At 44.2% G+C, this 15,121-nt stretch overlaps 1 protein-coding gene across 2 annotated transcripts in view; it reads left to right on the top strand.

Moving 5' to 3' along the window:
* Nucleotides 1-15,121, top strand: part of gli3 (GLI family zinc finger 3) — a 106,003-nt gene that overhangs the window by 24,656 nt on the left and 66,226 nt on the right. For both annotated transcript variants that reach the window (XM_054764875.1, XM_054764876.1), the window contains one exon: nucleotides 3,873-4,046. In XM_054764875.1, coding sequence (XP_054620850.1) covers nucleotides 3,914-4,046 — 133 coding nt within the window. In that variant the 5' untranslated portion in view covers nucleotides 3,873-3,913. The remainder of the gene's footprint in view (nucleotides 1-3,872; nucleotides 4,047-15,121) is intronic.

Here is a 15,121-nt window from a genome sequence, read left to right as displayed (position 1 = left end):
ATCGGTTCCAGGCCCGACCACGATATGTGAATTTCCTCAAAGTAGGATTCAGTATTAACTCATTCAATCCCAGACATTTTTCAAAATTCAACCCCTTCAGTGCCGGCCATTTTAGACGATGTCGACTTTTTTTTTTTCAAGGCCCACTGAATATTGTGTCCTATGGCGACATAAACATGGAACCCACCAAAAGAAAGACCAGACTCTCGTCTTTCATCAGGGAGAAAAAAAAAAGTTTGTTTCTTCCTTTTTCCGTTCTTCAGTAATCAGCAGTAGAAGTTTCAGGAAAATATCAGTTCCCAACCAAAAAAAGGAGGAAAAAGAGCTTTTAGTGAAAAGATACATTTCAAGCATAACCTGAAATATCTAAACAACCATACCACCACATCAACAACACAAAAAAGGGTTGTTTTTTTACACCAAAATACCAATTTATATGCAAATATAACACCATGAACTATTTACAATTTTCATATTTGGAACTAAACTGTGTGCGCCCGTGCGTGTGCATGCTTTAAAATTTCCCTACGATGTGTAACCTTCTGCACGCTACACTCCCCCACGCTGTCTCACGTCCTCCTCGCTGTGTTAATACATGCAAAATGTCCATGCCAAGCACTTATCAAATGCACTTCCGCCACCTTGTGGCTGTTTTTATACCTTTAAAACCGCTTGAGAAGTGACCTCTTTTATGAAAATGTAAAAGACGTAAAAATACGTCTTTGGGAGCGAGCACTCGGATTTAAAAAAAAACTTTAAATTGAATCTTTTTGGAGCTAGAGCATAGAAAACCTGTTTGAGTTTTTAACATGATTAGAGCCCTCTAGACATGATATAACACCCCTATAGTCACCTTTGCACTCTTATCACCTAACATAGTAGACATGATAAGCAGTCTGTCTACAAGTATGATCCAACCTCACTATGAAGTTTGCTTACACCACGTTGCGCAACTCTTTCGCGCAAGCTACTGAGCTAACTAGTTAGCCTCCGATTGATTTAAGAAGTAAGAAGCAAAAAAATGTACCACAGGGGGGTGTTGAAACACTGGATACATGGGGGGGCTATTTTGATATTTTTGCTACCAATCCAATGTAGGTTGACATCAGTGCAAAAAATACAAATGCAAAAAAAAAAAAAAATGCAAATCACGATTTTCTTGCTTGGAATTGAGGACTTTTTTTTAAATTTTGTTTTATTATCTTTATCATTAGAACTCCTCATTGTCCTGTTCTTCTTTAAAGAAGCTTCCTGTGGCCTTTCTTCATGGGAGGTCCCGGAAGGACAGTTGTGTGTGTGTGTGTGTATATATGAAATTAAGAGAGACAAAATAATCCATCATGTCGCTCACTCCACAATACATTCTTGCACGTCGGACAGTAGGGGCACGAGGACAGTGTGAGGGGAAAAAAAAATAAAAATTTTAAGAATTCTGAGCCAATGCAAGAGCTGCATCAATACTATTGCAAAGCTGATACTTTCTGCTTTTAATGGTCATCATTGAGCAATATGGCATTTTTAATGAAGCTACTATTTACTTATTTCCTCAGGGGGCACTCACACTGCCCTACGGTCACTTCGTCACACAACGCACCATGACCGCAACTGTCCCGACCTCGTGGCTTCTTTCTGTTGTGGTGGTTATCACAGCACAGCCCACTAACCACAATACCAGAAGCAGCTCACCGCAAACTGTTACGTAAAGATCCCTGAATGCAACACCTGTTTGAACCCAGCTGGATCACTCTGGCACACTTCAAACCTTTCAACGTCTAAAAAAAGGCCTGCAGATAAACACCCCGACGTGGATGTTTACACAGGTAGCTGCGAATGTAATTCCGCAGACGTGTAAGGACTTGTAATCTATTATTTCATAGCGCATATTTTATTCACGGCGGAACAATGAAACGAGGGCTCTTTTGACACGCGGCGATACAGTAGCATCGCATTCCACTTGAAAGCATCCTGTGTGTTGTGATACATACACAAATCTTCCCAATGTGTGCTCATGTGGGAGCTATTAGACGACAAGCTTTGTTTAATTCTGTTTTGATTGGTAGGGGAGTAATTGTGTGTGTTTTTTCTCCCCCCCCCCCTCCCTTTCTGCAAGCTGGCAATTGGTTACAGATGCTAGATGACATGGATAAAAAAAAAAAGCAGCAAAAAACAAACAAAGCAAACAGTGTTTGTCTGAAGTTTAGCCCTCGCTACTTCCTCCACGGACCCTCAAACCCCCCCCCCCCCCCCCCCCCCCACCAACCCCACCCCCCCAGTCTGCTTGCAATAAAACATGTGTCTCTACGTTTGTTTACAGACTGGATGGCAATTAAACGGCTCTGTTGGCTAATTAGCCGTTCTTTATGGTAGTCCGACTAAGTATGTGAATGAATGACGGCGTCGAAGAAGAGGACCAAAACGAGGCCGTCCTGTGCTTGAGCGCCAATGAGTGGTTGTGCTGTTGTCTCCGTAATCATAGACCTGCGTGACCTAGATCGGGTTGGCTTTGTAGACGGCCTCTGAGGTGCTGAACCCAGCAGACGCCACGCTGCACGCATCCCTCTTTTCGAAACCCACAGACGGCATTAACTTGAACCACCTTTTATTCTTTGAAAGAAAAATTGCCCGGCACCATGATATTCCCAACAGGGCCTTCAAACAATCCTTGTTTTTCCAGGACTGCTCCCCCCCCTCTTTTCTCTGGTATATATATATACCCCTAAGGTTTCTACTCTCTCCAACACGAGCATGACGATCTGCACACACTCTGACTTTGTTTGTCAGATCCAAAATCTCGCCTCGTCGTGTGTGTGGTTTGTTGCTTGTTTTAAGTTTTTTTTTTGTTTTTGGTGTAGGAAGTCAGAAGTTTAGAGTGGCAGAGCTCTAAATAAGATTTTGGATAACCAATCAGAAGCCTGGATTTGAAAGTAGGTGGGTTTATGTGTTATATGTTATACATTTATTAGTTAGCTATATAGCTAGCCAGATTTAGCAGGGTCTTCTGAGCACTTAGGTGTTAGTTAGTTAGTAGGCAGGTGGCTAATAGTATAATTTAGTAGGATGTGGTGAGTTAGCTAGCTAGCTCAGCAGTGGAAGCTAGGTCTTTATGAGTTAGTTAGCTAGGTAGTTAGCTAGGTAGCGTAGCGGGATCTGCCAAACACAAAGCAGGATGCGGGATATACTCGGCTGAGACTTGAGTCACAATTTTGATGGCTTTGAACTCCACTTGTCAATATCAAAGACTTGCAACTCGACTTGGACTTTCGCATCAGTGACTGGAGACTTGATAGATACTTCATTAATATGTCCCCATTCAAAGTACTCAACTAACATGATTGTTGTGTCATTTCCAGCAGGACACCACATTTTTCCCCACGGAATCTGCCCCATTGAATGCATCTATTAACGTCCAATCAGGTTAAAGAACAAACAAGAAGGGTGTGGCTTACATTTCTGTGAGTGTCAAACTGCTGGAGAGTGGCAGTGATTAACACCTGGATGTGTCAACATGCTAGAGAGGAGAATTTCATTTGCATTCGCAAAGTACGAGGTCATTACGAGGTATTTTATTTGGTATTTGGTATTTTATTTGGTATTTTACACTTAACAGTGCTCATGACTTGTCAGGACTCGAAAATTTCAAGCCCGTGACTTCGGACTTGACTCGACCTGTCTTGAAAAGGTAGCTCGAAAGCGTGCTAGATATTTTAGGTGGATTTTTTTTTAAGTGGTTGAATTGTAGAATTGTATAACAATTATTTGAATATCTTCGTTAACAATACGTGGTAGTTTGGTGCTGACCCAAGCTAGCTGAACTAGTGTGCTATTTTGACGGTTGCATTAACAGATCGTCCTTCTCCTCTCCTCCACCCCAGTTATCCCGTCTCCATGCAGTGTTGAGGAATGACCATTCGCCATGGAAACCCAGTCCCAGGCCAGTTCCGCAGCTGAGAAGAAGAAGAGGGTGGAGACCATCGTGGCAACCAAGGGCTCGTCGGCACGCAATGACATCAGCGAGAAGGCGGTGGCCTCCAGCACCACGTCTAACGGTATGCCAGACTCTCCCAGCGCATGTAAAAATAATTTTGGGCTGACTAACTGTGCACACAGACTGGAGACAGTTTTTTTTACGGGTTATGTCAAAACCAGATGCGTACAAAAAAATAATAATGAAGGGTCTTCCCCACTAATCGAGGGTCTTCCCCAAAGTCAGGGGTGACCAATGTGTGGCACGTGACACATTCTAAAAATATTATTTAACAAGAAAACTACAAAAACAGCAAAAATGGAAACTCTGCAGTGATTTTGCAAGACTAAAATCAAATTATTAAGAGAAATCAAGTCTAATCTAACAAGAAAAAGTCGTAATTTTTACGAGAATAACATATTATGAGGAAAAATATTAAAGAAATATTAAAGAAAAGAGACAGGGTTTTTAAAGTTGTAATATTATGAGAAACAAACACAAAAAAAGTTTTAATTTTTGGAAAATTACATTGGGGAAAAAGTTAGAATATAATGGGAATAAGGCAATTTTTCCCATGGGAAATAATGTAAATCTAATTAATCCGTTCCAGGCACCCAAAAGTAGTCGCAAAAATAAATTTTTATAGAGAAAAATTACAGTTTTACACACAGAAAAAATGCCAAATAATTATAAATGACGACTAGATGAACCTTATGGTTTCTTCCCGTACGAGATTGAACTCAGTGTTAATCATAATAATAATGATAATGATAAGAATAAGAATAGCCACAATAATAATAACAATAACAATGTATTAGATTTTATTGAGCTTTTCACGGTACCCCAAGTGCTTCACAATGAACTGAACCCATTATTCATTCACTCTTCAGTCACACACTGGTGGTGGTAACCTACATCTGTAGATACACCTGCCCTGGGGTCGTCAGACGGAAACGTGGCTGCCAATTCGCGCCTAGGGCCTCTCCGACCACCACTAAACAATCATTTGCATTCATACACCAGTGTGGGCAGCACTGGACGCAAGGCGGGTGAAGTGTCTTGCCCAAGCACACGACGACAGTGAGTGGGCGGAGGGAGCGAGGATCGAACCGCTGGTTTCTGGACGACCTGCTCTACGTCCTGAGCCAGTGTGTGTTTCTCACATTATTTATCAAATTGCTGGCACTCTCAAATTCCTCTGGCCTCATGGCGTGTTATTTAGCAGTCGCACTCAATAAAAAAATGCACGGACAGTGACTCACTGGATTTTGCAGAACAACAGAGTACAGGGACTACTTTTTTAAGTGCAATATTGTACAAAAACGGAGGCAAAATTTCAATCATATGAAAACTGGGGCGTACAAAAACTTAACGCTGTGATTTTTGACCAATGAGCTGCAACCAATGCAAGCTCGCAGCGTCAACATCATAAGTGCATATCTCAGTAAAAAAAAGACCACAGTGCCAGCATTTAAAAAGCTACTAGCTTGTACATGTATAAGTTTGTGTTGCGTCGCGGCTACACACACTCATCATCATATGTAAGTGCAGATGTTGTTTTGGTAACCATGATATCATTTCTTCTGAGCAACTCCCCAAAGCTGTATTTAAAGATTTTGCCTTGCATGTGACTGTTTGCTTTCCCATGCTTCCCTGTGAGTCATATACAACACTGGCTGGCTTGTTGACATAGCCTCACGTCTTCAACTTATGCTATTATACGTGCTCATTACGCCTGTCGTCATGCACTTTTTCCTTCTTTCAGATGCGGAATGGAGGATATTCTCGTTTTTTTTTTTGTTTTTTTTTTTAAATTTAGCTAAAGACATAAGAAAACCAGAGTTGAGATCATCACCGCCTTTAAGCCGCAGCTGCGCTCATTAGCGGGGAGAGGATTTGGAATGTTTTTTTGGGGGGGTTTGAAGGTGGACGGCCCGAAGGAGGCTTGTGTGAGTGTGCCCTCGAGTGCGCTGATGTCAAATGGGATAATCCCGAGTGTGAACAGAAGACAAACAGTCCAGCGTAGGGTAAATACGTCGCCACGACTTTCTCCCCTCATTTGGGAGTTTGCACAGGAAGTGGGTAAAGTACTACATCCCCCGAGCATCTTGGGAGCGCTCTTAGTCATTGCCAGATGGCCGGCACGGTTTTTATTAATTAAGGGGGCAGCAGAAGGAAAGAATGTGGAATAATCATGGATATAATTTGGCTCCATTACGACGTTTCTGGAGTGAACATGCATTGATGCATGCGGCCACGGATGTTTTAATGCAGGGGTGTACAAACTGCGGCCCTCAAGCCACATCAGGCCCGTCAAAAGTCTTAATCCGGCCCACCATTTCCAAATTCTTTTTTTTTTTTAAACATTGAACATCAAAACTGAAGCTGGCAACATGACTTGCAGTGCTATTGTGGCACGCTTGAGTTGAGTCGCCAAAATAGTCAGATGCAATCTGTAGCAATCCAAACAACACAACACATCAACACACATGACAAATATTTATACACAATACCCATGCCGAAAAAGCACCCATACTGTCCCACCGCAAGGCATGCTGGGTAGCTTGTAGTACTCATGTTTGTTGCATTTTTACTAGAATATGTTGAGGATGTTGTCAGAGAAGTAAACAAGGAGGAGTTAACATACTCTACATATCCAATGTTTGTTGTTGCAGCTGAACTTCCCAGCATGCCTTGCAGGCATTTAGAAATGACAGTTTTAAGTTACGGGTTATGTTTAGCTGTTTAGTTGTTGATTTGTGTCATGCATTAACTTGCTGTGGTTGTGTTGTGTTTGCCTTTCGTTGCACCGTGAGCAAGCATGTGGTTTAGCTTGATGCCATCTATATATAGACGGACCCGCCGCCAAATTTTTTAACTCAGTGTGGCCCGTCAAAAAGTTTTAATGGGAACAACTGCTCACCTGTTCTGTATTTTACTCATGAGTGTGCACCCCCCCTCCCCCCCGTCTCTCGGAATCATAAGATGGCTTACACATTCTCTGTGCGGTTATAATTACGCCACATTCCCAAGACGACAACCCCCAAAACTCATAACCTCTTATCAGGTGTAACCCTACCCTCAACTTTAACCCCCTCTGCCCCCATCCCCTCTAAACAAAAAGGTAATTGTGAGCAGCTGCTGAGCCTCAGTGGACGGTGTCCTGATCCGGCGGAAACTCAGTTCGGGAAAGATCCAAGCTCAGAAAAGTTGATCCGGTATGGCAGAACTTTTACCTGATGGGATTTTTGTCTTGTTGGTGGCCAAGCGCACCTCACAAGCGTCACTCGTCCTCCCGTCGGAAGTTTCACCCGGGCACGGAAGTCGTTATTGGGCTTTGGCAAAGTTTTCCCACGTGGTTGGCTAAAAGGTGGCTTCATCCTGTGTGCCATTCATCCCCGTGTCCACCCCTTCCCGCAACCCCCTCCTTCTTGCCTGACAGCTCAAAAGAGCCGACTGTGCCGCAACAATGCCGTGATTGGAGCTCCCCGTGGGGGGGGGCGTTTCGGGGAGGTATCCCATCCCCCTCCTATAGTCATCATTCAACGGGCAGGTGGACCACAGAGTCCCCTGATTCTTTTGTTGGGTTTTCAGTGAAAAAAAATTGGAGGATGTCTTTGCTATTTGGGTGAATGAATGTCACCATTGTGGTATCATTTTTCAAATAAAAAAGAAAGTAAAAGTAAAAGTTGTGCTTGGAAGAGGTCACCCTATCAGCAGTTCACATGAGGACAACAAATGCAAGACGACCGAATAGGCAGAGCGAGAGAAAAAAATCCCAGAGCAAATGGAACGCTTTAAGGAAGAAAGGGAAGTCTTGACTGCTTTGGGAAGAAAATCTGACAGGTGAAGAGTATAGCGAGGGGGGGTTGGGTGGATAGAGGGTCGCGAGGGGCCACCTTCTTTTTAGGCAGCCATTTAAATGATCAACAGTAAATAGAGGAGGGTGTCATCTGACAGAAATAAAGTTCCCGTTAACAGCGAGGATGGAAAGTAATTTACAGATACGCTGTCCCCGCCATCTTTGTGCCTCCCAGATAAGGTTTCATTTCAGAAACGGATAGGAGACATTTTCACTTACGGGCCGCCATTCTGGGACACCTGTGATAACAGCTTGTGGACCCCTAATTGAAAATGGGTTTCAAAATGGATTTCCACTTTTCTTCCTCCCTCCTTCACCCCTACCCCGCCGTTCCCTCCTTCTCCCTCTCGTGACCGCCCCCACCTTCCGTCAACACCACGTACCATTCCGATTTTTCCCCCGTCCGCCGCCAGAAGAGGGATATTGGAGGGGCAGGGTGGGAGAACGGAGGACTCTGGGTCTAATGGAGCTTCAGGAGCGGATCATCCCTCAGCCCCTGTCACCTCTATGACAGCTGCGTGATCCGTCTTGTTAATGAAATCATTGATCACTTGATGGGACTCATAATCAACTGTTTCTCCACCTTCTCCTCCTCCCTCATCAGGGATGAACAATCTTCTCTTTTGTTGTTGAGGAATAAAAACGATACATCTGGCCGAGGGCCTTGCACGTACACCGAGTGATCTGTGCTGCAGAACCACTCCTGCCATCTGTATTTGTGCTGTCTGTACTTGGAGGAAGCAGGGGCCCCCTTCATGTTGCCTCGCTCCAGGTTCTGGGTCTGTGGGGCTAATGAGAGAGGACTGATGGAGGGATAAGGGACCTCAAGGGAGCTTAGCCTGGCCCAGGGGTCAAACAGCACAATGGAGGAGGCTTTTTGAGGCTGACACACAACCCCTCACAGCACAACTGGCTATTTGTGCCCAATAAGCTCCCTGTATGCTGCATAAATAATACATAAAATGCATGAGAGGGGTAAAATTTGAAGAAGGATGTACCTGACGAAACACAAACAGTTGGCGTGCTTTGCTTTCACCCGTGAGTCATACTCATTTCATGGACCTCTGGACTGAAGGCAATTTCCTGAAGCGGCAGCAGGGGGACAGCCCTTGGCAGCGCCACCTCACTGGGGCCTGAGGCGCAGGATTAGCTTAGCCTCGCCGCTACTCAGGGCGGTGGGGGAACATGAGCCGCCCGGCCCAGCATTGGACTTTCTTGTCTGGCAGACTTCCGTCCTGCCATAGCTCCGCTGGAAGATGCAAGCTTGACTCAACTGCCTGCAGACTGGGAAGGGTCGGCCAGAAATGTCTCTACTGCTTTGCCCTGGGGGGGGAGGTTTGAGCAACTTTGGACCTCAGTGAAGATTTCAGAATACTCTGGAAAGTTGTCAAAGTTTTGACAGTTTAGAGCTCATCGCTGAGGAAAAGTGACGTGACTCCAGACAAGAAAGCTTTCTGCCAGACCATTTATAATCGACTCAGATTCATGTTGGACATCACAATGGATCTTTAGAGGAACCAGGGGGCGTTTCTACGGGCCAATGAGAAAGAGGTCACCGAGGTCAGAGACTAATCCCCAAACCAATGATTAGCCTCCCCCCAAAATGAGCCTGTTCTGAGTGACTTGGAAAATGATGTAATGGGTTAAGGTTAGCCAAGCTACAACCCAGCACCACTCCACCCATGCCCCATCTCAGTCCTCCGAGAGCGGGAGGGTGCAAGGGTCTCCAGGAGGCCCCATAAAGTGGGGAAACGGTGCTTGATTATGCTTGTACTTTTTCCTATTTGTTGTCAGGCATCGGTGGCCCCCCTCCTGCCAGTAGGAACAAAAGCAGGAGCGTCCTGAGCCTGCCAGGAGGATTTATTATGGTGTGTTCGTCCCCTTGCACTCAGTTTTGCTCCTATCCTCTCAGGTCCTTGCTAAAGTCATGGTGGCAATGCGTGGCCCGGTCTAACAGGCCTGGCCTTTCTATTCATGCTGTGACGGACGTTACCATATAATGGCTTTTGCACGCCGCATCTGGTGTTGATCAGAAGAAAATCTGCGATGACAAAAAGGTTTTCCAGTTTGGGTTTTAAATGCTTCCTTGACACACATCATGTGAGTGTGGTGAGAACATATAATTAGTTAAAGGTTCTAGTCTGGCTGGGGAATTATTTGTGGATTTTAGCTGGACGTGTGCACAAAAAGCTAAATAGACACAACTTGACTGGGAGCCTGTAGTGTGCAGAACGCTGCCAAAGGCAGAAAATATGCCTGATTCATGTTTTATTTGTTAGTTTTTGCTTTTAATTCTGTAAGTCAGTTAGGATATATTGTAGGTTAGACTGCTGGTTAGCATCCGTATTTTCTGCACTATAAGTCACACTTTTTCATAGTTTGTCTGGTCCTGTGACTTCGTGTCTTCTTCTTTTTCTCAGTTGGTCGCCTAATCCATCCCTCTCTGTCCTCTGCTATCCTGGTAGCCTCCACCAAGCCCGTGCCGGTCCACTCCTTAATGTACAAGGCCTGCCCTGTCCTCTTTGTCCGTTGACTTTGCCAGATATTATCACCTTCTCCAGTCCACCACTCTGCATCACATAGCTAAAGTTACGCAGCTTGCGCTGCTTGATGGAATTGCGCACAATAAGGCCTTCGCCTACCTTATTTAGCACCCAGATGTTTGTCCTCCTCCCTGTCCACAGTGTCCTCAGAATTCATCAGGAGCACCACATCTCAAAAGCATCCACCCGCCTTTCGTCACTTTTCAGCTTTGTCTATCAGTCACTCCAATATATGGCGATGAGAAAGATGGACCTTGATGCTAATCCCTCGGCTTTTCCAGATAGTGGCCAATCTCTGCACTGCATCCCTTGCCATGCTTGCTAACGTCCGTCTGATCTCTGGTGCACTGGTGCCCTTGCTGTTAATGCATTACCCCAAATACACAAAATTGTCGACCTCTAACTCAAGCGGCCTACGATCCACCCTGTTGTTATCTAACCTTAGTCTTGTTGACATTCAACAGGACACCCTTTCTTCTACTTTCCATCTTAACTCTCCGTACCATACTTTGAAGATCGTCTCTAGCGCTGCAAATGGGAGTTGTATCATCAGCGAAGCGTAAGTTGTTCAGCCGCTTGTCTCCAATGTGCACCCCACCCTCAAAATCCTCAGTAACAGCTCTCATGACGTGTTCTGAATACATGTTGAACAGGTACGCCGAAATTATGCAGCTTTATCTCACTCCGGGTGCTATGTTGAGCCATTCTGTGTCTCCCACTGATGTTCTCACTGAGTCAGGTGTGGCTTATACATCACAATATTTGTATAATTGAACATGTTTTCAAATGTTAATTCATACCGACTAACAACAACCACGGCGTGAACATTACCGTCGACAGCTGCGAGAGGGCGCTCTGCGCTTGTGACAACCGAGGATTCAATGGATTCATTGATGTGGAATGAGATGGGGAGCTTGGTGAACTTGCTTACCGGTAACTTGCTTGTGGACTCGCTGGCTTGCTATGTTAATATAGCTAGCTCAGCCTACCAGGTATGTTTTTTATGCTATTGTGCCGCTGAACGTTAACTGTTCTATGTGCTACTGTGTAGTTGAATAACTTGCCTTTCCAGATGAAATACCTGTTCTGTGACTTTTGTGAAATTAATTTTTAAATAAATGTGACCTATAGTCCAGTGCGACTTATATATGTTTTTTTTCCTCCACATGATGCGTTTTTGGACAGATTCTGGAGCGACTAGTCTGGAACATACAATAGTAGCTTATCAGCTAACTTAACACTCAAAAAAGTAAAGTTTCTAAACTTGCTCTGCTGTTCCCAAAATGTTTAATATCAGCACTGAGTTGTGGTTGCTACTCTTCCATTGCAGACCTGTAGGTGGTGGTGATGTGCATAACAACCTTGTGTGTGTTTGCTTGGTGGAGGTAAATTCTGCACCCTTCATACATGAACTGCCCACAAACACATGATCAGCTCCACTCTCATTTGCCAAACGCTTGTGTGTCTCAACCTCTGACAAACTTGATCAACTCAAGACATGCTTTCAGGTTAGCATGAGCAGGAGGCCCCGTACCCCTTAATCTCTCCCCCCTGACCTCCACTCCCCCTGGGCCTCGCGTCTCACCCTTCTCCCTGCTCCTCTCCCCTCCTCCCAGCTCTCGCTATGCTTGCGCGCCGTGTGAAAGAGGAGCTCGGATCAAAGGCCAGAAAGCATGGCAGTGATTTCTGGCGATTGATTAGAAGCAGACGTGGAGAGGCAGCGGCGCTCCGCTTTCGCTTCTTCCCACCCTCTTTCTCCCAGGGCTCTCGTAAATAGCTCAGGCTTCAAGTGTGAAAAGAGTTGCCACTATTGGCAGAGAGAGCCCAGGATCACATCCACACCACGCCGGCGTGGTGAGTCTCTCCTCCTGGATGGCAGCGGAAGACGAGGAATTGGAGTAGGGGGCTGTCAGCTGATAAGAACCGTTTGCTGGCTTGGATCTGGGGGGGGGACGGTGTAATCCTCTCGCAAGAAGAGCTGCGGGAGAGGAGTTGGGATTGATTTTCCAAGAGAGGGCATGCGGAGAATTGAACTCAGATGTCTTACACAGAGTTGCAGGGAAACAAATGTCTGTAGATTACAGGAGAGCGGCAGTGCAACTTGAACTTGAGCAAGTCATTCTCATGTGAAGCAACTGCGTAGCTGTCTTTCACCATTCCTATTGTTTCTTTCTTTCTTTTTAGTCATAATTCTTTTTCTGGTCCATTCATAGGGAAACAGCCTGTTTCTTAAGCCTGTTTTATGCTTCTGCGCCAAGGCATCAGCATATTCTAGGCCGGCTCACTCCTCCCCCTCCAAAACCTCCTGCGTAGCGTGATGTGAACTCCCCCCCAAAAATCAAATGTAAATCTAACGTGTCACAAAGACACAGATGTGTATATATGACTCTTCCAGAGGGCATGCGACCCACCTTTGCCTACGCTTTCCCCTCTAATATGGGATCAACATTTGCAATAAAAGTGATTGTTGTAACACATTGATTAGTTCCAGCTCCGATAACGCTCTTCGTCTCTCTTTAATTGCCATTGTGAACTAGCGACGAAGGACGCCTACCATCTAAATCAGGGGTGTCCAAAGTGTGGCCTGAGGGCCATTTGCGGCCTGCGCCTGTTTTTTTAATGACCCGTGGCACATTCTATAAATAGAATATAACAAGAAAACTTAAAAAAAAAGAACAGAAAAACACCACAAGTGGAAAAATCTGTAATTTTACAAGAATAAATTCAAATATTAAGAGAATCTAATGAGAAAAAGTCATCATTTTACAAGAATAACGTCGTAATGTTATGAGGAAAAAGAATGTCATTTTAGTAGCTTAAAGTTTAAATATTTCACAAAAAAAGTCAGAATATTATGAGAAACAAAACAACAAATAAAGTTGCAATTTGTGCAAAATTAGGCTGTGGAAGAAGTTATAATTTTACGAGAATAAAGTCAAAATATTGGAATAAAGTCATAATTAAGAGGAGTAAATTTAAACATTGAAATAGTTGGAAAATAAAAAAACAGCTGTAATTTTACAAGGACAAAGTCTAAATATAAAGTGAAAAAAGTCGTATTCTAATGAGAAAAAAAAGCGATTTTACAATGAACTATTATTATGAGGAAAAATAATTTTAGTAGCATAGAGTTTAAATATTAAAGCAAAAAAGTGTTTTGTTTTTTTTTAAGTCATAATATTGTGAGAAACAAACAAAATAAAATAAAGTTGTTATTTTTGGAAAATTAGGTTGGGCAAAAGTTATATTATGTGGATAAAATCAAAACATTATGGGAATAAAATCATAATATTTTGAAAAGAATATTTCGAAGATTAAAAAGAAAGCTGAAATATTTTGAAAATGTAAAAAAAACAAAACAGCACAATTTGGGGAAAAAAGACTGTACTCATAATAGGCTTTTTCATATCTTTTTAGCATATCTACATGTGTTGCTTTACACAATATCAAAGTGGCCCTTGTGGAAAAAGTTTGGGCACCCCCGATTAAAAAAAACAGTTGACAAATCGACTCTCCGGAAAACACTGCCCCTAGCGTTTCGGCAGAGAATTGCACGTTACGCGCTAAACACCAACGGAGACCTATAAAAGGATCAAGGCGGCGTAGAGGCTTCGCAATAGCATAATCCAGCCCTTACCCCATCCAACCTCACCCGGAGCTGGGAAGCTAACAGTGTCCGGGGGGGGTGGGCCTCACCCAGACAGCTCCATTACTGCCGAGACGTGTCTCATGTCAGACAAACTCCAATAAGGAAAGAGGCGGGTTTTTGTGAGGGGCTGTACTTTAACTTAGCTGGAGCAAAGCCAAAAGTTTTGTTTTCCCCCTTCTGGTATCCTCAAAGGGACCAAGCGAGGATCCGATTACGTTTTTAAAAGCTTTTCATCCATCGACACTTGTTGATGCTCACACTTACATTTTCTCTCTCGCTAAATAACGCTCACGCACAGCTGGATGGAATAGGATGGTGGTAGTGTTAGCAGGATGGGGCGGGGGGCATTATTATTAACTATTTGGTGACATCATGACTTCATCTTCACTGCTGTCAGAGGCGCTCCACATTATGTCTCGACCTCTCTCTGTGGGCTCTTTGTTTCTGGTTTTGGCTCTGGGACAGCTCTGCGTGGGGCTGCGTGAGTCCAAAACGCACTCCCCTCCCCCCGGACCACTGTAGCTCCAAGAGGGAGGGGTTGGGCGGTTACAGTGGATGCAGACATGAACAGAAGTTAGCGGGAATAAAACGTGGTATATTGAAGGAGTGTGTAGTAGGAGATTAGAGCTCGGAAAGCGAGGATGTGATGCACAGGGCGGGAGGTAAGAGGAGAGGTGGGTAATTGGTCACAGAGAGACGGTAAAAAAAAAACCCGACATGCCACACTTAAATCTTAAAGTAGCCTTGAGCCGATGAGCCTTCACTATGATGGTTTTTAAACACCACTTTCCATCCGTGGCACTGATTCCAATAAGGACACCTGATATGAAGCTAAAGCCATATTTATGTGGAATGTGGGATTAATGCTGAAGTCAAGCCCGGATTAGAAAAGGAGGTGAGAGGTATTCGGAGTGACAGGATAGGTCTGGAGGGGACAACAAGACGGGGAAGTCAGACAGATAGGTTAAGGACAAGAAAAAGGACACAGAGTAGTGCGTTACGGAATGCTGAAAACATTTTAAAAAAGGAAGTTAAAGGCCTTAAAGTGGTGCTGCCATGTTATGACACTGCACTCTTTTTTCCACAGTAAAACCTCAACATGA

This window comes from Dunckerocampus dactyliophorus, chromosome 21, assembly GCF_027744805.1.
Source record: "Dunckerocampus dactyliophorus isolate RoL2022-P2 chromosome 21, RoL_Ddac_1.1, whole genome shotgun sequence".
Lineage (NCBI taxonomy): Eukaryota > Metazoa > Chordata > Actinopteri > Syngnathiformes > Syngnathidae > Dunckerocampus > Dunckerocampus dactyliophorus.
The sequence above is the reverse complement of the archived record's forward strand: the minus strand, read 5'-3'. Positions and strand labels throughout refer to the sequence as shown.